Source organism: Narcine bancroftii, chromosome 2, assembly GCF_036971445.1.
Source record: "Narcine bancroftii isolate sNarBan1 chromosome 2, sNarBan1.hap1, whole genome shotgun sequence".
NCBI lineage: Eukaryota > Metazoa > Chordata > Chondrichthyes > Torpediniformes > Narcinidae > Narcine > Narcine bancroftii.
In genome coordinates this window covers 331,835,260-331,861,967 of record NC_091470.1, presented here as the reverse complement: position 1 = coordinate 331,861,967, position 26,708 = coordinate 331,835,260, and the positions used below count along the sequence as shown (strand labels likewise).

At 40.4% G+C, this 26,708-nt stretch overlaps 2 protein-coding genes across 5 annotated transcripts in view; one reads left to right on the top strand and one right to left on the bottom strand.

Moving 5' to 3' along the window:
• The window catches only part of LOC138755676 (D-serine dehydratase), a 54,639-nt gene extending 37,353 nt beyond the window's left edge, over window positions 1-17,286 (bottom strand). The window contains exons 1-4 of one of the 4 annotated variants that reach the window (XM_069922086.1): window positions 17,040-17,286; window positions 14,156-14,222; window positions 13,866-14,033; window positions 12,696-12,857 (exon numbers count right to left, since the gene is read on the bottom strand). In XM_069922086.1, the coding sequence (XP_069778187.1) occupies window positions 12,696-12,844 (149 nt within the window). In that variant the 5' untranslated portion in view covers window positions 12,845-12,857; window positions 13,866-14,033; window positions 14,156-14,222; window positions 17,040-17,286. Of the gene's footprint in view, window positions 1-12,695; window positions 12,858-13,865; window positions 14,034-14,155; window positions 14,223-16,398; window positions 16,860-17,039 lie in introns of those variants that run through there. The other 3 variants (XM_069922087.1, XM_069922088.1, XM_069922085.1) reach the window with 3 other exon arrangements.
• A 28-nt stretch (window positions 17,287-17,314) lies between these two features.
• Window positions 17,315-26,708, top strand: part of klhl18 (kelch-like family member 18) — a 37,458-nt gene continuing 28,064 nt past the window's right edge. Inside the window, exons 1-4 of the mRNA XM_069922084.1 lie at window positions 17,315-17,443; window positions 17,605-17,735; window positions 20,921-21,061; window positions 26,423-26,621. Coding sequence (XP_069778185.1) covers window positions 17,327-17,443; window positions 17,605-17,735; window positions 20,921-21,061; window positions 26,423-26,621 — 588 coding nt within the window. The 5' untranslated portion in view covers window positions 17,315-17,326. The remainder of the gene's footprint in view (window positions 17,444-17,604; window positions 17,736-20,920; window positions 21,062-26,422; window positions 26,622-26,708) is intronic.

The following is a 26,708-nucleotide window of genomic DNA, read 5'->3' as shown; positions in this document are numbered from 1 at the left end:
CCTTTATGAAGTAGTTTTTGTGACTAAAAGACATCATAAAGCATCATAAATCCAATGAAATTCTCTTGAAGTACCGTTACAATTTCAAAGTTACGGTTTATCAATTTGATTTTGTTTCATGTATGCAACAGGAATTTAATCTTATTTTATGAGTCTTCCACTTGATTTTATAGGAAAGATGGGACACAAAATCCTGAAGTAACAGCTTTTTCAAGGACTTCTGAAGGAAAAAATGTTTTAGAAGGACTGACAGTTTGTAACCACTAAAGAGATCAATGAGTGGAAAGTTATTTGTTTACTTATATGATCAAGGCAAAATCCAGTTAACCAAAGCAGGAGATGTTGGGTATAAGCCCCCCTTCTGCTGGACATCATGATGCCCACGTCATGATGTCCCCCTTACATATATATCACCCTGTGTGTCAGCAGCCATGTTAGTCTAATAGAAGTAAAGGATGAAAAAGCATCACGTCTCCAAGTCTTAATTGTGAGTCCATACATAACAGCGGCAACGAGGAACAAAACAAACCCTACACAGCACCAACTGAGAGAAAGAAAACAACAGAAGAAAGGTAGAAAACAACTACCTAACAAGCACAACAAATTTCCACCAAAAGATCAAGGCAAAAGTGGGAAGTGCACCAAGATGGCAGAGGGAAAGTTCGGGGAATTCAATGAAGTAGAAGAAAGTTTGGATAACTACATAGAATGATTTAACCACTACTCCATAGCCCACAATATTGTGAAAGGTCCAGTAAACTGTAAATTTGCCCTCTTCCTCAGTATAATGGGCAACAAACATTTGACCTCCTTAAGACCTTGCTGATCCTGGAGGATCCAGGACGAAGATATTCAATGAATTATGCATAGCTCTAAGGAACCAATAAGCCCCAAACCACCAGTTATGGCAGAATGGCAACGATTCTATGAAAGGAGACAAGGACCAGGAGAAACAGTCAGTAAATACTTGGCATCGTTGTGCAAACTGGCGAAGTACTGTCATTTCGAGTAGTTTCTAAATCAAACACTGTGAGACAGATTAGTGATGGGGAATGGAAAATCGCCAAGCAAGGCAAAAATTTTTAGGAATGGATCAAAATGTTACGTTACAGATTGCATACAGAACTGCCTGCAGCTCTAAAATGGCCGATAAAACTTGGATGTGGGTCAACCAGACCTACTGGTCAGGAGGTCTTCCCGCCAACAATGCTTCTGTTGTGAGAAATACAACCACCGACAAGAAAACTGTTTCTTCAAAAATTCTAAATGTCTGACGGAGTTTCGGTAGCTCCTGCGATTTATCGAGCAACAAGGGACAAATTACTACATGGACCCTCAGTTGGGGTTACCTAGATGATATCGTCATCACAGGCCGAAACGACAGTGAACACTTACAAAACCTTGAAAAGGTTGTAACCAGACTAATATACGATTACAAAAGGACAAATGTGTCTTTATACGCTCCTCAGTAACATACCTTGGGTTTACAGTCGACAATGAGGGGGTGTGAATGAATCCACCAGGAATAGAAGCCATTCGCAAGGCCCCATACCCAAACAACAAATCGGAATTACAGTCCTTCCTAGGACTTGTTAATCACCACTGAAAACATATCCCTAATATGTCTACACCATGCAGCTCGCAGAACCAATTATCCAGAAACTAAAAACACAGTCAATGAACTGAAGGAAATACTAACGTCAACAAATAAGGTGCTGATCTACTACGACCCTAGTAAAGAAGTTACACTCGCCATGGATGCTTCACCAGTGGGACTAGGAGTGGTACTACCCCAAATCACAGGAAAAGATGAGCAACCAATAGCATATGCTTCACGAATATTAACCACAAACGAATGCAATTATGCCCAACTAGAAAAAGAAGGATTGGTAATTATTTTTGGTACAAAAAAATTCCACCAATATCTTTACAGAAAAAAATTCACCCCAATCACAGTCAACTAGCCTCTTAGTTTAATCCTGGGGCCACACAAAGGTATACCAGTTTTAGCTGCAGCCAGGATTCAAAGATGGGCCATGCTACTAGCAGTGTATAACTATGATATAAAACGTAAACCAGGAACACTCAACATCCAAGCAGATGCCTTATCACACATGCCACTACCAGAGACAGAACAACGAGAAGAAATTATTAAATGGACAGCAGAGGTAGCAGCCATCAACTGAGAACAACTTCAACAACTGCCCATTACAGCCCAGATGATCGTAAAGGAAACGCGAAAAGAGGGAAATTAAGCAAGATCCTATACTTCAACCTTAATGTGAGGCCCAAATCTGAAGTCATTCCAGAAGACCTAAAACCTTACCACACACATCACCATGAACTATCAGTCGAAGAACAATGTTTACTATGGGGTACCCGTACAATTATTCCAGCCAAATGGCAAACTACCATGTAATCAGGACTACACCACAACCATCCGGGAATGGTACAAATGAAAGCACTGGCCCAGATGCATGTCTGGTGGCCCTCCATAGACAGAGACATTGAAACAACAGTAAGAGAATGCAAAGTATGTCAGTCAATGCAGCCAAAAATGCCGCAAGCTGAAGCTAACCCATGGATATAGCCATCCAAACCCTGGCATTAGATTCATGTAGACTTCGCTGGACCATTCATGGGTGAGACATTCCTAAGAGCTGTGGACGCACACACCAAATGGCCAGTAGTTTCACAGGTGAAAAATACCAAAGCAGATCCCCCGATTGACTGTCTACGAGATATCTTTGTCACTTATGGATTGGCTCATGGATTAGTTATGGACAATGGGCCTCAATTTATATCAGAGCATTAAAAAAATTTATGCGCGACATCAATATCAGACATATTTTGTCCACACCCATCACCTAAGTACTAATGGGGAGGCAGAACATTTTGTACAAACTTTCAAAAAAGCAATGAAAACCATGAAACCTCCTGGACACACAAAATTGCAGATTTCCTAATGGGGTACAGAAACACAGCACATTCTACACAAAACACACCCCAGCAGAACTAATGTTTGGCCACAATCTGCGGACCAGGCTGTCCACAGTTCATCCAGATCTGGGTCTCCAATTGCAAAAGGCAGCATCGCCACAGACCTCATCTAGAACATTGGAAGTGGTCACTGCTGACTTGACTGCCGACCCGACTATCGACAGGACCCGAGCAAAGACCGGCACAGCAAACAATACCAAGGCGGGTCCAAAAGAGAAAGAAGACCACCTGAACGGTTTAAGGACTATGTGTCCTGATTATTATTAAATACTTTCCCTTTTATAATTATAATTACTCATGAGATGTATTCTAATTCTCACTTGTAGTCCTGGGCCCAATGTAATCTTATTAGTTTGAAAGGGCCCAGTTAGCATTTACGGCACGGGGGTGGGGGGGGGGGTGGGGGGGGGGGGGGAAAGAATGTTGAGTATAAGCCCGCCCTCTGCTGGTACAAGATTATAGGAGTAATCTTACAAAAATTGAGCCCCTGCTCATACTCTGTTCTAGTGGAGTACAGATTGTGGAAATGACACTTTGACCAATTACATGCATTGACTGACACTAAGGTCCATGAACTACTTCATGAACTGGAAGAAGTGGAATCAGACCTGCTGTGGCCTGCCCCAACTGCCCCACCCCTCAGACTGAGTGGGGGGGGGGTGCAGAGACGGTCACGGAGCTGTACAGTCCAGTGAGAAGCCCAGTAACTGAGACACACAGCCAAGAGGGCAGTGAAGATAGACTTGACCGCCGACCCGACTATCGACAGGACCCGAGCAAAGACCGGCACAGCAAACAATGCCAAGGCGGGTCCAAAAGAGAAAGAAGACCACCTGAATGGTTTAAGGACTATGTGTCCTGATTATTATTAAATACTTTCCCCTTTATAATTATAATTACTCATGAGATGTATTCTAATTCTCACTTGTAGTCCTGGGCCCAATGTAATCTTATTAGTTTGAAGGGGCCCAGTTAGCATTTACGGCACAGGGGTGGGGGGGGGGAAGAGTGGGGAAGAGTGTTGGGTATAAGCCCGCCCTCTGCTGGACATCATGATTTCACCCTTCCATATATATAACCCTGTGTGTCAGTAGCCATGTTAGTCTAATAGAAGTAAAGGATGAGAAAGCATCACGTCTCCGAGTCTTAATTGTGTGAGTGCATACACAAGCATACACCAGCTTGGTTGGCAGAAAGTTGACTACTCACCATAGTAATGTCAAAGATAGCAGGAGTTGAATTTTATGGACAGATGTTTGAAGAAATAACAGGCTCTATGCATAAAATATAAGAAAACTCCTCCCTGATTCCTCAGCCAACATTTATACCTCAACCAAGATCCTTTAATTTTATTTATTTCATAGATGAATATGAATTGTTTAGAATAATGTTTTCCATTACAAGAATAACTTCCTGTGAAATGCTTTGAGATCTGCAGAGATCAGAAAAAATCTACATAACCACAAATTCAAATCTTTTTTTATAGCAGTATACTAACCAGTTGTGCTTGCCAGAATTTCAAATCTGTTACTTCTTGTTTACATTGAATTCAAATGGTTTTGAATGTGGGTATTGAATATTGTTGAAATTGAAGATTGATAAATTGTTGCTCACATAGCTCAAGCTACCTCAATCTTTAACATAAAGAAGGCAAAATGAGCAGGTTTTCCTTTGACTAAGAATGTTAGTGGACTAGGAGTTTTCTGGTCTGTAAAAGCTATCACAGTCAAATATTGCCTGGTATTTTTGTATATTACTTGCTACTGATCAGCCCATGTCTGCATGTTGTCTAGGCCTTGCTGCAAGAAAGGATTATTAGTGTCAAGTCATTTATGTAAGTTATCAAATTTCTATGGACTTTGGAGTGAACTTTAGTTTAAAGGCCCATACCCTAAAAGTCATATTGATTAGATACTTGATAAGCAAGGAGACAAAAAGTTACCAAGATAATTGGGGATGAAGAGCTGAGATTATAGTAGTCAACTCTCTTAATATCTATTTTATCACTGTTTGTTTTAAAAACTGCCTACATTCTCAACATTCTATTGTTCTTGAAAATTATTCTTCTTTGTTTAACCGTTCTTGTTTAAAATTTTTTTTTGGATAAATGTGGATATGCAAAACAAATCAGAAATCCTCATTTTTTTCAAGAGCCAAACTAACTGGTGAATTTGGATTGCTAGCAGCAGCAGGGACCACAGGCTCTCGGCAGCAGCGCGGACCTCAGGCTCTCAACGGCAGCGCAGACCTCGGGGTCCTGGCGGCGGTGGGGGGGGGAAACGGGACCTTGGTGGGGAGGTGTCGGTGATCGGTGGCAGCCAGAAGTTTTTTGGTGAGAATTAAACATTATTTTAATGCTTTAAAAACCTTCCCTTGTTGTTTGTTGTTGTTTAAATACTATTAGAAGTGATTTGCTGTTGCCACTGAGCTGTTTATTTGACATAGGCCAGGACCTGACCATTTTGGATAATCAGAGTTGTACTGTACAAGGTTTTTAAAAATACGCAGTAACCATTGTCCACTCAGCAATCTGACTTTCATTGGCACAACTCTGGTCCTCGTTAAAAAATGGCAACTACGGACTCCAAACTTAGAAGCAAGCCCAGCTCTCTTATACCTGCACCAATGAAGCAATTACACATACCTGTGTAATCGCAAATACCTGTGAAGCCAAATGTCCCAAACATTATGGTGACCTGAAATGGGGGAACTATGTTTAAAAGATACTGTAATTCTACATGGTCAAACCAAAATGTACACAAATAACCTTGAATAAAATTTGGGTTAATCACATGCGAATTATTCAGGATCATTGAACATTACAGTACACCCTCTGCACTCCTATAATTCTTTTGAGAGGTAGAACGTCACAATCCAAGTCAAGATGTTTTTTCTCTGCTCTTTCTGCCTCAGGAATAACAGCCAACACATCTCAACTGTTGCTAATGCATTTCGTAAGGAAGAAACCTCCTTTATTACAGATCTCTTTTGACATGATAAAGATCTATTGCTTCTTTTTCTGAATTCACTGAAGTAAGACAATCTTCAACATAAAAATTATTTCTGATGATGTTTATAGTTTGAGAACTAAATTGTTCTTCATTATCTTCAGCACATTTCCTGAGAGCAAAATTTCCACAACTTGGTGATGAAGTTGCTCCAAATAAATGAACTGTCATTCTTATTCAATCATATCTTTATTGTAATCACCATTGGGCCACCATAACAATTGTAGAAGATCACGATCTTCTGATGGTACATTCACTTGATGAAACATCGCTTCAATACCTGCAGCAATTACAATAGACTCTTTACAAAATCTTATCAGAATGCCTCTTAAAATACTGGTTAAATTTGGACCTTGTAAAAGTTTAGAATTCAATTAAACTCCTTGAAATGATGTTCCACAATCAAATACTACACGTAGTTTCTCCTTTTGTGGATGTATAACTCCAATATGAGGTAAATACCACTTTCTACCATCTTTACGTTCCAAGATAACTTCTAATACCTTTTCTACATAACCCTTGGACATCATGTCCAACATGACATTGGTATATTCCAAATGAAAAAAAGATTTTCTCTTGAATTTTCTCTTCAAATTCAGCGTACACTGTTCTACAATTATTTTGTTGTCTGGCATACAAAGTTATCTATTCTTCAAAAATAATGCTATACAGTAATGACCATCAACATGTTTCACAGAATTTTAAACTAAATCCAGAAACTGTTCATCTTCCTCTGAAGGTTCTTGAATATCTTTGAAACATTCAGGGAAATCAATTTTAAACTGTTGTTCCCACAGATCATTAAGTTTTGCTGTTGACATTTACATTCGACGACTCCTGATCATTATTCATTTTTCCTCCTTATGTTCTGTTAATTGTCCATCCAAGCAAAGTTCTCACGGCAAAAGGTCCATCATTTTGATTCCTTATTACTTCTAGAGGTTTGAGAGCTTTTGGTACATTAAATTCAATTGACATCTCAATTTTAGCATCAATTTTGGGTAAGCAAACGTATTTTAGTTGATCCCACTATTAATATCATCCTGACAGGAAATATTCTCCTTATTCACAGGTATAGTCTTCTGAGTATATACACTTGGAAGATTGCAAAATTCATTGCTATTCAATCTAGCAATCTGTAACTACATTAGTTTTAATGTTCCCTTCATCATTCATTGTCTTCAACAAGATTTGTGATCTTTTACCATGAAGATTAAGTTTATTCATTAATTTAACAGTACAAAATGATGTGGTACTTTCTGGATCAAGAAATGTGTAGGTCTTCAGTATGAAGCTTCCTTTTTCAGCTTTAACCTCCACTGGAACTATTGAGAGAGCTTTGTCACCAACCGCAGTAAGACTGTTTGTTTGAACCGAAGCTGAGGCATTCTCTTTGACTGTGTCTTTAGTCTTGGATTCAGATTGTTTGACTTCCTTATCAACTTTACTTCATTGAGTATGCAGTAACTTAGGATGTTTTAAACTGCATTTATCACAATTGAGTCACTTATTATAAGTTTTGTTGATGTGTCTTTTACACAGCAACCAAAACATATTCCATTCTTCTTTAAAAAGATTAATTTCTCATCATACGGCTCTTTCTCCAATTGTGAACATTTTTCTAAAGCATGCTTATCTTTGCAATACAAACAGCCTTACAGAACAGTCTGATCTTTTTCCTTTATTTCCTTGTGCTTGTATCTGACACAGCAGTATCAAGGTACTTCACTTTGGTTTCTGTTGAGACAATGATTTAGACTTCTTTACATCTTTAAAAACTATTGAAGTTTCCTTAATATTTCCAAAAATACGCACATGCCATTCCAACATCCTCAAAAATGGCATCCCTTCCAGAAAGCATCTTAAGCTCTGAAATTTTGGTTCTCCATAAATCCCTCACCTTATAAGGTAATTTATTTACAATAATCGACAAATTAGCAAGCAAATTCAGCTCTTGCAAATGTACATTACTTCCCATTGCATTACAACATCCTCTCAGAAAGAGTGCATATGCATGTAAAGCCTTTGTGTCCTCTGATTTTATTGCTGACCAAGAAAGAATCTTGTCTATGTGGGCCCTTGTGATTTTATGTTCATTGCCATAATGAAGATGCAATAATTATTTTGCCCTTTTAAAACCTTGGTCTGGATTCATATATTGGCAACTTTTGATTAACTCCTTCACCTGTCCTCCAGTATACTGTTACAGGTAATACAGACGATCTTTAGCATTTTTAGTATTACTTTCAAAGGATTTCATGAATATCAGATATTGTAATGGATCTCCATTAAAAACTGGAATTTCTTAGGTAAACCATTTGAATCTTGTTGGTGTGCTAACAAAGCCAAAATTTATTTTTGTTTTGCTATGAGTGATAATATATTGTCTTGCCCACCGTGGCTTGCAACTGGTTGTCTTGTTGTGAGTGGAGCATATGGAACTTGAACTTGTGCCATAGGTGAAGAACCTTGAGTTGTAACTGATGGCATTGATAGGGATCTTTGGTATGTTTGTGATGACACCAGTGGAGATCCTTGACTTGTTGCTGGTTCTTCAGCAACACGAAGAGACAGCTCTTTCCACATGGTTGGTGATTGTCATTTGAGCACTAGCACCACCACCCGTGGCTCCTTGCTCAGTAGACTCGTCTCTTGTGGCTGTGGTACCCATTGATTTGCTGGAATGTTAGGTGCGAGCCCTTTGGGTATTTCACTTTGAATGATAGATCTTGCAAAAGCCTGAGCTAATGTTTTTACTTTGGCCATATTCATAGCATATTGTTCTTCAAGCTCTAGTCTTTTCTCTTTTCAATAATTTTTTTTTCTTCACTAGCCATTTGTAACTTCAGTTGCTGATTCTTCATTTCAGCTTCCATATCTTCTAAAGCACATCTTTTCTCCAACCATTCACGTTGTGTACAGATAGTAGCCAAGTCAGCTTGCGCCTTAGCATACATTGCTGATATGCTTGAAGCAAGCAAAGTTGTGCTTGCTCTAGATGCCTTTGAAGATCTTCCTATGCTCATAACCTTGGAAATACTATCATTAGGATAAACTTTCAAATACCGCTGATTGAGTCTCTATCTTCAGCATTTCTCTCAGTACAGCACCATTGGGGCTTTGCAACATGCATTCATCTGTTTCAGTTCCACTAACCTTTAAGTCATCTAATGAGGCCTGCAGTGCCTTATTGGAGTCTTCTTCTTGCTTGGTAGTTGACGCCACTTCTTCAATGGTGTCTGGCTCCAATCTCCTGCAAGCGTTGTCATTCCGCCTTGCTTGCTTAATTCACGATCAAATCGTTCTTTGAGAGGAGTTCTTTTCTCGATGAGACTTCTTCTCCATCTTGGATTCTTCACACTGCAGTCTGTCTTCTCCAGGCTTAACTTGGTTCCTTGGAACTGTAAACAAATTTGTAACTTGCTTGGCCCTTTAAGAGGATTTTGCTGGCTGAATTGTCTCTGTGTTCTGTAGTACTTCACACAAGCTGGCATATCAGGTGTTTTTATAACTTTTCAAAACATTAAGTTCTGGCTGCTAGCTCTTTTTCAAGGTCACAGATGTTTTTCAAGGCTTCATTCAATTTTAAACTGTGCAATTGGCAGACATATACTCACTTATTGTTAAAGCTTAAGTGTTTCTTGCTTTTAACAAGCAGACAAATTTTTTGAGCCTTTCCTCCAAAGTTCACAATTATAAATTTCCAAGTTCTAGTATTTCCCAATTTCAAAATGTATCATCTTCAAGGAAACATGAGCAACAATATTCTGAATTACTACCTTATTAATCCAATAAACCAAACTTTGGAGATGCAGCTTTAGGTAGCTTTAATTTGTTGATAAAATGAATAAACATTTTGCATAACTTCGCATTGAGACTTTCATAACGATACATAAACAAAGCATACTGTATAATGTTATTCAACTTTAAACAGATATAAGAAGAAATAGACAAAATTAAGATGAATTAAGATGAATTAAAATAAAAGTATCCCTTTAAGAGGATCCCTTTCGAAGAATGAGATGCAAGCTCTCGGTCCACTCAGATATTATGACATATGTCATAGTTACTATGATAACACTACAAACAACATTTTTTTTTCAAGGGATAGCCACAAAATTAACTATGAATCAAAAACTCTTAGGTTTTAACCTTTACACTTAGAATTTGTAGAAACTGGAAATATGAACCAGTAGGTTCTGCCAAAGCAAAGATTGCTACAGCACAGTTTAGTACTGATGAACATTGAATTTTCAAATTTCTGGTAACACTTAACTACTGTTTTCCTCTTTTTCTCTCCTTCTGATCTACCTCCATTTCTCCCATTCCCTCTTCTATCCATACAGTATTGTGACAGATTATGTAGTCTTTGTATTTAATATAGAGATGTTTTTGTGAGAAAAATTGGGGCAGGTTTTTTAGTGTAGGTCACTTACAAACACTTCAAAACAGATCTCATTTAAAATACTGGAACTCTGCTCAAGCCAGTCAGGGCAGAATCCTTTGCAAAGAAACTTTCGGGAGTGCCAAAGTGATTTCACTAATGGATTGTTGTTTTGAAAAGCAACAGATGAAAGAGATCGGAGGAGGAGTTCAGAGCCACAGGCTGCCTGGAGTGCAGCTTGCTGTTCTAAGAGGTTCATGTGATTTTGCAAGCAGAGGGAGTAAAACAGGCTTTTCTCAGAAAGAGAGAGAGAGACAGACAGACAGACAGACAGAGATCAGTTCTGCAGTTTTACAGTCAGCAGCAACAGCTGGAACAGGACAAGCTGGAAAGCTTGTGGAAAAACTCCATTTGGAAGACGGGTTGTGAGTGCTTGGTTCAGCCTGGTCAAAGCCCTTGTGGTCCATACAAGAGGAGAAGATTGGCTGCATAATGTTTCACTTGAAATAAGAGAAACAAGAAGGAACTTTGTGGTGACCTGAAAGAAAGAGGTTATCATCTGGAAAACCCTGATGGGCCAAGTTTCTTCGACAAGGCACTGAAGCGACTTATTAAAAGAATTGCCTCCGACCAGTAAACTTGGAGGAATGAGAAGTGAGATTGGACTGTGAATCGAAGAACTTTTCTAAACTTACATACACATTACATACACGTGCGCTTAGAATTTGAAGGGGGCTAAGTTAGGTTAGTTAATAGTGACAAATTAAAGTGTGATTCTGTTTTCCTGTTTAAAGATAATTAAAAGCAACTTTGATTAAGTAACCATTTGTCCGTGAATATCTATTGCTGCTGGGTTTTGGGGTCCTCTGGGCTCATAACAGTATTTATTTTATTTCCATCCACCTCCCACCCACACATTTCACCAACCAGAAACCTTCCCCATCTGGGTTTCATCTGCCCTTCACCTCTTTCCATTATCATCATTGTTACATCACATTCCAGCGCTGGTAGCCTTACTGTTCCCATTTGTCATGATCCAGCAACTGTCACTATCTTTATCCTTCCCTCTCCCCATCTGCACCTCCTTTTGTCTGCTTCCATCTCATTCCTAACTCCATCTTTTTCCTCCCCCCCACTTGCTCCACCTGCCCATCATCTTTAATTGCTCCTCAGTCCAGCTACTACCTGGCTCAGAATCCTCCCCATCCACTTTCCTCATGGCTCAGAGCTCCCTCCATTCCCTCTAATCTCAGAATCCCTTCCATTAGCTCATAGCTCACTCCACTCCCAACATCTTATGCGTTGGCCCCAGATTCTACTTCTATAGGCACTCTGAACTAATGTTAAAAACATTGGAAAAGTTGATTAATAACTTCCATTGATGTTCTTTACATTTATTTCAAATGTTTTAAGATTCTAATTGTGCTAATTTTTCAGTTCTTGTGGAGTACTACATACCATATATTTTGATGTATAAGTCTACCTTTAGATGGGTTGAATCCCCATTTTCATGGTTTTATCTTATATAAGACATATGTCGACCCCACCTCCCAATTTTCTACAAGGAACGTGGCGGAGAATGGTGTCCAGGCGTCCCAGCAACAACCAAAACTTTGTTACAACACTCCAATTGCTAAGTTACAAATCTGTAAATTAAGCAAGCAAATTTTAAAAAAGTAAGAAAAACTTTGCTTCAGGCTGGGAAGATGCCAAACGGAGGTGGGTCCAAGTCTTTAGCATCAGCTGCAGCCAGAGTAGGCGATGGCGACTCCATTCTCAACATTGGGTGCAGTGCCATCCGCAACAAAGAAATTGCCTTCCTGCTCGGTGCAGGAACCACAGCTATATGTTGTCTCCCAGAGAGAAGCAGAGACCTCGGGCATCTGGCAGGAGTGGGGTCCTCGGCCTACTGGGCAGGAGCAGAGACCTCGGGCTCCTGGCAGGATCGGGGACCTTGGCCTATCAGGCAGGATCAGGGACCTCGGGCTCTACAATTGTAAAATGTCTGGGTGGGTTATGGCGGCGCCCAGCAGTGGGGAGGTGCTTCCAGGATTATCTTATATGCTGAATCTATGTCAAGCAGTTTTTGTATCTGGCATCTAAGTCGACCCCTGATTTTTGAGCGTTTCAAGACTTGGCTTATACACTAAAATATATGGTAATAAAAAAATGTGAATAAATGTAAGCATGTGCAGTCCTGAAATGTTCTTTCCTTCACAGCCTAGAATCTCGAATGATTTCCTTCCCAGTCTCTTGAATTTCCAGATTTTTCACATTTTCTTTTTCGCCACTGTGGTACTTACAGAGTTTTGTGAGTTTTCATATGTGGCCGGAGTTGAACTCCCAGAGTCTGGCATCGCTCAATCATATTCTTGGCATTACTTTTAACTTTTTGGATATCAACAGTGAATGCTGGGGTGAAAAGTTGCTGAATCGATGTGATGGAAATCATGATTTTTTGAAACCTAGAGAGAAAAGCACACCTTTTGATTAATGATTTGGTCAGCTCGTGCATTTTCTTTAGGTTATTAATACTGATTTGTCACATGATAGTCTTTCCCATTATTTGGCTGACACATCCTTCCACAGATTCTTACTTCAAGCAAGTTTGAATGGATTCTGTTAGCTCACTGGAGGAATCTTGACTATCATCAATCAGTTTTCCTCCCCCCCACTCTACCGCCCAATAATTGTTTTTCTCTACTTAGTTTGCTCAGTGTGCTGAAGATTAATATTTAACTTTTGAAAGCCACAGAACTATCATTCCCCACCATAAATTTAACATACCAGTATTGAACAGCAGTGACTGGAGCTTTAAAGGGGCTAATTTCAAGTAATAGAGTTTTATAGCATGGAACTATCCCAACCTACTGTCTGCCCCACATCCCTCTAATCCTTTCTTATCTATGTGCTTGTCTACATGTATTTTCATCCCCCTGAAATGAGAGCACACAAAATTCCAGCATAAATGGCAAGAGGGGTGTATCATCTCGTAAGCTAGCCAGCCACCCTGTCAAGTACTTCCTATATCATAGGTGCTCTGTGGTTTGTAAGGGATTACTTAAGATGGTTATGTGAGCGCATAAAAAGGTTGAGAATCACTATATTAAATCAAAGGCTTAATCAAATGCGTACAAAACAAGGTAGAAGTTATTTGCTGTGCTCAACTAGGCTGATCTACAAAAATATTCCTGCCCTTCCCAATAAATTAAAGTTTACACACAAATCTAAAGCATCAGTTAAGATCACTAGCCTTACAAGTCAAGACACCACCGGTACATTGGATGAAGGCAGGATCTGGTACACATTTTTTAATTATTTATATATAAAGTTAACTCTTAGCTGAGGTATCAGCCACATTTAGAATTGAAAATTAGTTAAGATTAGAAGAGATGGGGTACAGAGGACAGAAGCTGAAAGAAATAAAACCTTACACGTCCAAACTAAAACCATTATACATAAAGTTATATTACCTTTTCACCTATCACCTATCCCTCTCAGGATTTATCCAGTTCAAATCTTATGAAGGACAGCGATTCAATGTTTCAACACGCAATCTGCTAGTAGACTCAGCAGATCCAGCAGCACCAGTGGGAGAAAAAGAAATGCCAAGGTTGTGGACTGGAACCCTACATGGGGATCTGCAATTGTATGTTGCAATCAGTCAAGGGAGTATCCATAAATTTATTTTTAAAAATTAATGAGGACAACTGAATTTAAAAACATAAAATCTCACTATGAACAAATAGCAGATAAAATTGACCTGCTCTGGTGGTGTTGCAGGAGAAATCTAGCCGTCAGACAAGCAGACTACCAAGGCAGAGGATCAACTAGTTGGAAGAAATAGCAATGAACAATCAGAACCAAAGTACATTACAGCACAGAAAAAAAGCCACTTCAGCTCTTCTTGTCTGTGCCAAACTATTATTCTGCCAAGTCCATAGCCCTCCCATCTGTGTACCCATCCAAATTTTTCTTAAATGTGAAAACTGAGCTCACATTCACCACTTCAGCTGGCAGCTCATTCCACATTCCCACTTCTCTCTGTGTGAAGAAGTTCCCCTCATGTTTCCCCCTTAACTTTTCCCTTTTCATCCTTAACCCATGTCCTCTGGTTCGTATCTCACCTAACCTCAGTGGAAAAAGCCTACCTGCATTTACTCTGCTTATCCCCCTCATAATTTTAAATACCTCTATCAAATCTTCCCTCATTCTTCTACACTCCAGCCAATAAAGTTCTAACCTGTTTAATCTTTCCCTGAAGTCTGGGTAACATTCTAGTAAATCTTCTCCACACTCCTTCAATCTTATTGATATCTTTCCTGTATTTAGGTGACCAAAATTGATCAGTATTCTACATTTGCCCTCACCAATGTCTTATACAACTTTACCATGACATTCCAATTCATCGAGTCTATACTCTGATTTATGAAGGCCAATATGCCAAAAGTTCTCTTTACAATCCTATCTACCTGTGACGGGCAGAGGAAAATCTCCAGATTTGATAATTAACAGGGCTCCAGAGACATTATTTCCTTCTGAAAATTAGCTACTAAAATGTTATCAACCAGTTCATCAATCTGTGTTAAATTTGTTTTTCTCCATCTGAATATTCTCTCATCTGATACTTCCAGAAGTTGCTGTTTCGTATCCCACAGTTTCAGCATTAATTTCCCCCTCTTTCCTTTATTCTCACTCCTCTTCTTTTACTTTCATCTCCTATTGGTAGATCAAGCCTTCACCATTCATCTTTTCTTTATATAAAAATACATTGATCTCAAATTATTCCTCATTCTGATCCTGAACTTGCTGCGCATTTCTGCACTTTCTGTTTTTCTTGCAGAATTCATTTTCAATTGCCAAGTCTTGGCCACATCCTCATAAATTTCATCTGCGCCCAAGCCAGTACAATTACACCTTTCCTGTAATAATCACCATCAATCTTTGCAATGATTTGTGAAATGGAGGTATGAAGACAAGAATTATAGAGAAAGAATAGATTATTTGTGGTCTTTAGATACAGTGGGAAAAAGATGAGATGAGATGGAAGATGATGGTGATTCTTGGGATAGACCAAAAGATAATGTGAAAGTCCAGAACAAGAGGTCATGAACCAAGGATAAGAGGCAAGCCATTTAAAATGGAGTCTTTGGAGAAATTGCTTGAATCAAAGGATGAATCTGTGGAATTCTCTACTTCTAAAGGAAGGTGAGTCCAAGTCATAACATTTATTAAGGACAAATGTTGAAGTGGGCAAGAAGTATGGCAAGAACAGTGTCCTAGATTTGGATGATCAAATGATTGTAGCAGATGATGGTGCAGGCTTAAAGAATCACATAGAAATAAAAGAAAATGCAGATGCTGGAATCTTGAGCAAACAAAAAGAAACTGGAGGGACTCCATGAGACAGGCAGTATCCATTTCCTAGATGCTGAACAAACCAGCTGAATTCCTGCAGCATTTTCGTGCTTCTGAGCATCTGCAACCTATTGTGTTTCATCCCTTTCCTCAATCTCCCTTTCTCCATCTCAGGAGACAAACTCTCAACAGACATCTTCTATAAACCCACCAACTTCCACAGCTACCTCGTCTACACCTCTTCCCACCCTGTCTGCCATAAGGATTCCATTCCATTCTCTCAATTCCTCCATCTCCGTCACATCTGCATCCAGGATGAGGACTTCTGTGCCAGATCATCAGAGATGTCCTCCTTCTTCAAACAAGGTGGCTTTCCCTCTACCATTATCAACTTGGCCCTCAACTGCACATCCTCCTTTACCCTCCCATCTCCCCTGGCCCCTTCCACTCCCACCCACAAGAAGACATCACCTACCATCCCACCAGCCACTGCACCCAACACATCCTCTTCCACCATTTCTGCCACCTACGACGTGATCACACCACGAGACACCTATTCCCCTCTCCTCCGCTTTCCGCAGGGACTGCTCCCTCCATGACTCCCTTGTCCACTCCTTCCTCCCCACCAATCATCCCCTTGGGACCTACCCCTGACTGCAGGAGATGCTCCCCTTGTGCCCACACCTCCTCCCTCAGCACCATTCAGGGCCCCAAACAGTCCTTCCAAGTGAAGCAACATTTCACACGACTCCGCAGGGGTCATCTACTGCATCCAGTGCTCACGCTATAGTCTCCTCTACATTGGAGAGACGAGACGCAGACTGGGAGATCAATTTGTTGAGCACCTCCCAGCGGCCACCCATTTGAATGCCCCATCCCACTCCCTTGCTGACGTGTCTGTCCATAGTCTCACGTCCCGCCAGACTGAGACAACCCGGGAATTGGCGGAACACCACCCCATCTTCCAACTGGGCCCCCTCCAACCGGATGGTATTAATATCGAATCTGGCTTTCCATTGGTCTCTCCATTGCCTGGCTCATTTCGGGGGCATGGACCCTTTTGTTGGTCTGGATTCCTCCCCCCATTGTTCGAATTCTGAGACTTTCTGATCGATCCTTGCTGATTTTTCCTTGAAGACGGGGCTCAGTCGGTAATATATATTTTTCCTTTCTCTCAAAAAGACCCTGGATGCTAAATAAACCAGCTGAGTTCCTCCATCACGACGTCTGCAGCCTATGGTGTCTCGTTCAGTATCCATGGGCTCCGAGTCTCCGGAAAGGTTTCTGACCTGGATGGAGGCTGCCTTCTCTTTGCTTTTGAAGGGCCCCTGCTCTGACCTTCTCCCATGGGAGAATGGAAACTTGAGGAGGGGACAACTGGCAGGGCATCCACCTCACTGTTTGCCAGCAGATGCTGCCCACCACCTCGGTGTTTGCCTCCGCCGGTGAGAACTTTGTTGACGCTCCCTGGCTTCTCGGAGTGAATTCTGAGCACTCCTGACACCTGGAAGTGAAAGCACCTGCGGCGGCTGCAACCCGCTCGCGGAACCGGATGTGACGCACGTACCGAGGGAAGATGGCGGACCCGGACGAGGATCTGATGCTTTTCAGCGTCAGCGATTTGCCGGTGCGCGGCTACAGCCTGATGGAAGAGATCCGGCGGCAGGGCAAACTGTGCGACGTGACCCTGCGGGTGAGGGGCTGGCAGCGGGCCGAGTCCGGGGGTCTCGAGTCTCCTGGTGGCGCTTCTTGAAGGGAGGAGGCTGGGGTGGCTCGCTGACGGGGAAGGGACTGGGTGAGGATCAAGGGGAGCAGGGCGTACTTACATCAGGTAAAGATGGTCTTGCCTTGCAGGTTGGTGATCACAAGTATAGCGCCCATCGCATCGTGCTGGCAGCATCCATTCCCTACTTTCATGCCATGTTCACCAACGACATGATCGAGTGCAAGCAGGACGAGATCGTCATGCAGGGAATGGATCCGAGGTTAGTTATTTTTTTTTAAATATCTCCTTAATGTCAGATCTTTTATTTTTTGTCATTAACCTGCTGTTTTTGGCTAGGCTGTCCTTTAATGTAAAGTTAAATAGATCCGTAGAACGCTTCAGCACAAAAATATGTCCTGTGCCTCTTCTAGTCCATGCCAAACTATTTTTCTGGCGTGTACTATAATTCTACGCCTGAGCTTCCAGCCATGCACCTATGGAATCTTCTCTTCAGTCAAAATCCACCACCTCTAGTGGCAGCTTCTACCACACTCTCACTACTCAGTGAGTAATGACCATGACGCAGGAGCGGAATTAGGCTCTTCAGCCCATTAAGTCATCCCCTTCATTCAATCATGAGCCCCACTCCCTCACCTTCTCCCCATAACCTTTGATGTCCTGGCTCATCAAGAATCTATCAATCTCTGCCTTAAATACACCCAATGACTTGGCCTCCACAACCTCCTGTGGCAACATATTCCACAATTCCACCACCTTCTGGCAAGGGAAATTTCTCCGCATCTCTGTTCTAAGTGAACGCCCATTAATCCTCTTGTCCTAGACTCTCCCACCATGGGAAACAACCTTTCTACATCTACTCTGGCCATGCCTTTCAACATTTGAAATGTTTCAATAAGATTCTCTCATCATTCTACAAAATTCCAATTTGTGCAGGCCAAGAACTATCAAACATTCCTCATAGAATAACCCTTTCATTCCTGGAATCAGCCTTGTTGTGAACCTCTTCTGAACCCTCTCTAATGTCAGCGCATCCTTTCTTAAATGGTGAGCCCAAATCTGCTCACAAGACTCCAAATGAGGTCTCACCAGTCCCTTACAAAGCCTCAACATCATATCCCTGCTCTTATATTCTATTCCTTTTGAAATAAATGCCAACATTGCATTTCCCTTCTTCACCACCAACTCAACCTGCAAATTTACTTTCAAGGTACCCTGCACAACTCCCAGGTCCCTTTGTATCTGGGAATTTTCAATTTTCCTCTCATGTAGAAAATGTGCGTCATGGTATTTTATTTACTACATTTCTGCCCATTCTCCTAATCTGTCTAAATCCTGTTGCCTCCATGTTTCCTCAGCACTACCTGCTCCTCCACTTATCTTTGTATCATCTGCAAATTTGGCCACAAAGCCATTCTATCATTTATATACACATAAAAAGACATGGCCCAAACCCCAATCCCTGTGGAAGATCACCAGCAACTGGCAACCAACAAGAATATGATCCCTGTGTTTTGACTTTCTGCTTCCTGTATGTTTCATGTTATTACCATGGGTTCTTGTCTTGTTAAGTCTTTTCAAAGGCCTTCTGAAAATCCAAATGCACAACATCCACTGCCTCTCTTTTATCTAACCTGCTTGTCACTTCTTCAAAGTATTCCAATAGGTTTGGTAAGTAAGATTTTCCCTTAAGGAAACCAAGCTGCCCCTTAAACATTTCACTTTTCATCCTTAACCCATGTCCTCTAATTTTTGTCTCATCCAATCTCAGTGGAAAAGGCCTGTGTGTATTTACCCTATATATACCCCTACTAATTTTATATAACTCTATCAAATATCCCCTCCAATGCTTCAGGGACTAAAGTCCTGATCTATTCAATCATTCCCGAAGACTCTACTCTGTGGGTGGTCCAGGACAAGTCATTGGAACATAGATGTCAATCTTCACCTCAATACCATTGACCTGGGTATAAGCTCTGACCCTCTTCCAGAAGTCTATAACCAGCTCTTTAGTCTTGTTGACATTGAGGGAGAGGTTGTTGCCATGGCAACAAGCCATGAGTTCCTTTATCTCCCTTTTATGCTACAACTTATCATTGTTAAAGGTCCTATCTACCATGGTATAATCTGCCAATTTATAGATGGAGCTGGAGTAATGTTTGTCCATGCAGCCATGGGTTACATGGAGTATAGTAAGGAGCTGAGTAGGGCTCTGTAGGGCCATGGTGTTGTGGATGATCATGGAAGAAATTTTATTAGCAATCCTCATTGCAGTATGCGGAAATTGTTCTTGTTTTGCTATCCAAAGGATGAATTCAACTCTGGATTATTTTTGGATGTGACTATCTCTGAGTAGCTATCACATTTCACTTTGTAGCAATCAGAGGATATGGACACAGTAATTAATAGTGTGATTATGTTGGTGCTTTTGGAAGAATATTTATGATTTTATTTTTCTGTTGATTTGCACCTTTATCAATCTTATTGTTGCTTATGAGAAAAGGACTTCCCTCCTCTTACAATATCTTTACTTATCACAAGGATATGGACACTTTGGAAAATGGGACCAATCATTTGTCATCACATGTGGATTCAATGATATAAGTCTCACTTAAAATATATTGAAAAAATTAGATATGCAGTTAACTCAAATATTAAATTTCAAATGATATGGGGGTCGTGCTTGGACTACTACCATATCTTAAGATTTAGGGTTAATCTGGAATCTTGGCGTTGTGTTGTCCCTCTTTAAGACTGTCACCTGGATTTATGAATGCTAATCTTTAACCTTGCTTAGGGCAAGGGCTTTTGAAAATTTTTTTTTCTTTTGTTTCTCTTTCGTTATGTACTATTTTATTAGCTTGAGGGTGCTTTGGAACTTGTACTTATGTTCTTATAGCACATTTTATAATTGTTCAAATTTTTATTGTAAAATATCAATGAAATATTTTAAAAAGAAAAGAAAATATATTGAGCATTTATTTTTATGCCATTCAGTAATATTACAAAAAATTTTTTTAAATTCCTGTTACAATAAACAGATCACTTGAAAGGCTGGTGTTAGAAACAGCAAGGTACAACTAGTATCAAAATATTGCCCTTGAGCTGACCTTGACTACACATATTAGCTGACTGAAGCTGAAGCTGCCTAAAATTTCTTTTGGCTGGCTGTCCTCCAGTTAACATTTAACTGCAAACAATTTAAAATACCTATGTGCATTGCACTTGATCATTTGATAAGTTACTAATAGAGTAGTTAACCAGTTTGGGAATTGTCTCAGCATGAAATATCTTTAGGAGAGATGGGGAAGAAAGATATTGTGAGAGAGAGATACTCTTGATATAAACAATGTCTCAGGCACAAGCTGATTAATTTGAATCATTTTTCAAGTTTGTATGGTATAATTTAAAATTATTAAAGTGTAAAGTGAGTGTATCTTCTTTCAGTGCCCTGGAAGCACTTATTAACTTTGCCTACAATGGTCGATTGGCAATAGACCAACAGAATGTCCAGTCATTGCTGATTGGTGCCAGTTTCCTGCAACTACAGAATGTAAAGGATGCCTGCTGTACTTTCCTGCGAGAGAGGTGAGTGTTTAGAGTGGGAGAGAAAATTGTCGTCATATATAAGCATTGTTGCCAGATTTCTTGGGGCTCAATTTCTCACTGTAGTGCCCATGGACTAATTTCATGTTGAAATTTATTGGGCAGCTACAGTTTGTCTTTTAGTCTGTTGGATACAAAACTCAAAACAGTCAACCAGTTTACCTATCTCGGCTGCACCATTTCATCGGATGCAAGGATCGACAACGAGATAGACAACAGACTCGCCAAGGCAAATAGCGCCTTTGGAAGACTACACAAAAGAGTCTGGAAAAACAACCAACTGAAAAACCTCACAAAGATAAGCGTATACAGAGCCGTTGTCATACCCACACTCCTGTTCGGCTCCGAATCATGGGTCCTCTACCGGCATCACCTACGGCTCCTAGAACGCTTCCACCAGCGTTGTCTCCACTCCATCCTCAACATTCATTGGAGCAACTTCATCCCTAACATCGAAGTACTCGAGATGGCAGAGGCCGCCAGCATCGAATCCACGCTGTTGAAGATCCAACTGCGCTGGGTAGGTCATGTCTCCAGAATGGAGGACCATCGCCTCCCCAAGATCGTGTTATATGGCGAGCTCTCCACTGGCCATCGTGTCAGAGGTGCATCAAAGAAGAGGTACAAGGACTGCCTAAAGAAATCTCTTGGTGCCTGCTACATTGACCACCGCCAGTGGGCTGATATCGCCTCAAACCGTGCATCTTGGCACCTCACAGTTCGGCGGGCAGCAACCTCCTTTGAAGAAGACCGCAGAGCCCACCTCACTGACAAAGGACAAAGGAGGAAAAACCCAACACCCAACCCCAACCAACCAATTTTCCGCTGCAACCGTGTCTGCCTGTCCCGCATCGGACTTGTCAGCCACAAACGAGCCTGCAGCTGACGTGGACATTTATCCCTCCATAAATCTTCGTCCGCGAAGCCAAGCCAAAGAAGAGAAGAAGAAAGAAGACACAGGGCAGAATTCAATTTGGCTGCAGTGATGTTCAAGTGGTTTTCTAATGTTTGAAGCTGGAATATACCTGTGGACTTGTTCATGCTTGGTTATTGGACAAGTTATTGCAGGGAGAATTGTAATCTGTGGAATTTAGCCCAGCATCATAAGTACCAAAGAAAACGAGAAACCAAGTCAGCCTTTTGAGCCTACTCTGCTATTTAATAAGATCATAGCTTCTCGGTACTACTTTCCAACTCTCTTCACACATTTTGTTTCCCATGTAGATTAAATGTTAATCTCTGCCATTTAATTTCAAGACAGTAAAAAGTTTGTGACTAATGAAATTAATTCTAATGTGCTTTAATTGGAGTATTGTGTACAATTTTCATCATCCAACTACAGAACATAATATGTGAATAAGATAGAAAGAATGCAGAAAAGATTTACAAGGATATTGCTGAGACTTGAGGAATTGGGTTAGAGGGAAAGGATAAATAGGTTAGGACTTTATTCCCTGGAGCGCAGAAGACTGAGGGGAAATTTGATGGAAATACAGGTGCACGATCCTTTATCCGGAACCCTTAGGGGACAGTGTGTTCCAAATTTCAGATTTTGGAAAGCCCACCCAAATTGTACTGCCATATCCACCCCCACCCCTTTCCAGTCGCCCGACCGTCTCCCTCTGACTGCCGGTCCCTCGCCACCCGGACGTCTCCCCCAACCGCAGTCCTCGCCACCCAGACGTCTTCCCTGACCGTGGTCCCTCGACAGCCCAGCAGTCTCCCCCAACCGCGTTCCTCGGCTGTCTCCCCCGACCACTGGTCCCTCGGCCGGCCGGCAGTCTTCCCCAACCACGTTCTTTGGCTGCCCGGCAGTCTCCCCCGGCCGCCAGTCCCCACTTTCTGGATTTTGGAGGAGCTTTCCAGATTTTAGATGTCCAGGTAAAGGATCGTATACCTGTATATAAAATTATGAGGGGTATAGACACAATAAATGCAAGCAGGCTTTTTTCCACACTGAGGTTAAGTGAGACAAGAATTAGAGGACATGGATTAAGGGTGAAAGGTGAGATGTTTAGGGAGAACATTAGGGGGAACTTCTTCACACAGAGAGTGGTGAGAATATGGAATAAGCAGCCAGCTGAAGTGGTGAATGCAGGCTCAAATTTTAACATTTAAGAAATATTTAGATGAGTACATGGTTGAGAGCAGTATGGAGGGCTATGGTCTGGGTACATGTCAATGGGATAGGCAGAGTAATAGAAGGGTCTGGCTCTGTACTGTTGTGTTTTATGGCTCTATATTTAGTAACTGTTGCTTTTTGTTTTTTACTTTGTGATTTTTATGTTTAAACTGACAGTACAATTGCTCAACCCTTTTTAATAAACATGGTATCTCCTTTTTTTTTAGAATATTTTATTTTTGATTTTTACAGACTCAACAAATCATAAACAAATCAACTTGATATTTACACAGAGTATGTGTTAATCCCAACCTTTTACTTCTCTCCCTACCTCCCTCCCCTATATAATCGATGGAGCAATCAATAAAGATATTTTTTCTTTTCTTTGGCTTGGCTTCGCGGACGAAGATTTATGGAGGGGGTAAAAAGTCCACGTCAGCTGCAGGCTCGTTTGTGGCTGACAAGTCCGATGCGGGACAGGCAGACACAATTGCAGCGGTTGCAGGGGAAAATTGGTTGGTTGGGGTTTTTCCTCCTTTGCCTTTTTTTTTATTACAGATATTAATACAGAATCAATTAACTACCTTTCTTCATTTTAAAAAACACACACATACGATATCTGCGTCATCTTTTTTGCAAGTGGGGGAAATTAATCAAACTAGATGCCAATATAATTCAAATAAAGTTTTCATATTTTAACAAATTTGTCATAATTCTCCTTATATTTTTAAGTGATCTTCTCTAGGGGAATACAATTCTGCATTTCCATATGCCATCATGAGTTGGTTATCATGGAGTCAGACTTCCATGAAACGGCTATACATTTCCTGACTACAGCTAAGGCAACCTTCACAAAAGGAATTGGTGTTTTGATAACTTAAAACCCATGTGGCCATTGTCTCCCAAAAGATTCACTTCCAGATCTTGTATAAAATCCACTTTTGTAATTTTCTTAGAATGTCCCCCAAATTCACCCAAAAAGGCCTTACCTTTAAACACAGTCAGGTGGAGTGGACGGAAGTTCCAACCTTTACACCACATTTAAAGCACATTTCTGAAAAATCAGGTTTTAATTTATCTAATATTTGAGGTGTGAGGTATTACTGATGTAATAAATTATATTACACCAATTTATATCTGGTATTAATGATTCCGATCATACTTATCATACTTTTCATACATAGGTCTTGCCGCCACTCTTTGTTAATTTTTGTATCCAAGTTCAACTCCCATCTCTCCCTATATATAAATTCAGTTCGGACTTTCACTTGGGAATATGTAAAACATTCTAGACATAAATTTATGTACATTCTCTTGTCGAATTAGAATCTCCACATTGTTGCATTTGGGTAAAATTGTATCTGGTCCTAATTTTCCCCTTAAGAAAGATTTTAGTTGTAGATAGCAGAAGGATATTCTAGTGGACCAGTGTCATAACCTGCCTTTGTATATAACAATCCTTGATATATCTGATCCCTTTCTGGCACCAGATATCCAGGATCTCATTATCCCTGGTCAAAGACATTAAATTATTTTGGGTCAAAGGTGTTTTTGGAGATACCCCAATTTTTAATCCAATACATTGATTGTTTTTTTCCAAATTTGCAGTATATGTTTTAGTAATTAGTTATTTGATTTAATTAATTTAGTATTCCATTTATAAATAAATTCTTCTGCTATCTTTTCATCTATCAAATATAGCCCAATTTGTGCCCAGGATGGGATGATCTCTCCATCAAAAAAATGATGCAATTAACTTTGCCTGGGCTGCCCATTAATTTTTTTAAAAATCTGGTAATTTTAGACCCCTTAAATTATAATCGTACATTAATTTCTCCATGGAGATTCCAGCCACCTTACCATTCCATATGAACTTCCTGACACCTTCATTAAATACCATTAAAAAAGCTCTGGTTAATGACATGGGCAATGATTAAAAAAGATATTGAAGTCTTGGCATCACCTTCATTTTGATACAGGTAACCCTGCCTATCAATGTTATAGGCAGAGCTCTTCGTCTAGCTGGGTCCTCCTCAGTCTTCTGGAGCAAGGGGAAGTAATTAAATTTGTACAAATTACATAAATTTTTATCTACTTTTATTCCTAAATATTTTATGCCTTCTTCTGGCCACCTGAACTGACTTCCTTGTTGATATTGTCTATAATCCCAATTGGTTAAAGGCATAATTTAACTCTTATCCAAATTCACCTTGTAAACCAAAACATTCCCATAATCTTCCAGTGTGGTCCTTAAGTTAGTCAGTGACTTCCCCGGGTCTATCAAATATACTAACACATCATAAGCAAAAAGATTGACTTTATGATTCACCTGGCCCACCTTGAACCCCTTTATGTCTGGATCCCATCAAATGTTTTCTGCCAGTGGTTCCGCCAGTATGAATAGCTCTGTGGATAATGGGCAGCCCTGTCTACTGGAACTATTCAATAAAAAATTTGGAGACATCTGTCTGTTTGTACTAATTTTAGCTTGGGGTTTATGGTAAAGTGTCTTTACCCAATTAATAAATGCTTGGCCCAATCCAAACTTCTCTAGTACCTTGAAAAGAAAGTCCCATTCCAATCTGTCAAAGGCTTTCTCCGCATCTACAGTCATGGGCACTCCCAGATCCAGTCCTTTCTGTGCTAAATGTATTATAGAAAGCAATCTAGGTATATTGTTTCTTAATTGTCTTTCAACAAATCTGGTTTGATCTGGATTCGATGATTTTGGTAGATATTTTGTTAATCTATTAGCTAATGTTTTAGCAATAATTTTATAATCCATATTCAGTAAAGAAATTGGTCTATAGAAGGCAGAGTTTAAGGGATCCTGTCTTTTTTTGGGATTACAGTGATGATAGCTGTTGAGAAAGATTCTGGGAGGGTATATATCTCTGTCACTTGGTCCACCACCTTCATAAGAAGGGGCATTAGAAGATCTTTAAATTCTTTATAGAATTCAGTGGGGAAACCATCTTCCCCTGGCGATTTTCCAGCTTGTAAAGTGTATCTCCTTGGTTATCTTTTCAATCCTGCAGCATTATTGTTGGATTAATGGAAAATAATACATTTCAACACTGACCTAGTGTACTGATTACATCATTTAAATTCCAATTTGTAATTCATTCTAGAGCTAGTGGTTAATGCTAATTCCTCTCATTACCCTCTGTTTAGCTTTGGATATCAATTCCCAGTTACAAAATGATGAATTCCTTTTCCAGGCTGCATCCTAAAAACTGCTTGGGAGTGCGTCAGTTTGCAGAGACCATGATGTGCACTGTCCTTTATGACTCAGCCAACAGTTTCATCCATCAGCATTTTGTGGAGGTATCCATGTCTGAGGAGTTCCTGGCATTATCCTTTGAGGAAGTATTGGAACTTGTTGCTCGAGATGAGCTCAATGTGAAGTCTGAAGAACAGGTATGAGAATTTAGAGTGCATGGGTTATTACAGTGAGGGCTAGAAAGAATGCCATGAGGGCAATTTTTTTTACAGAAAGAAGGGGGA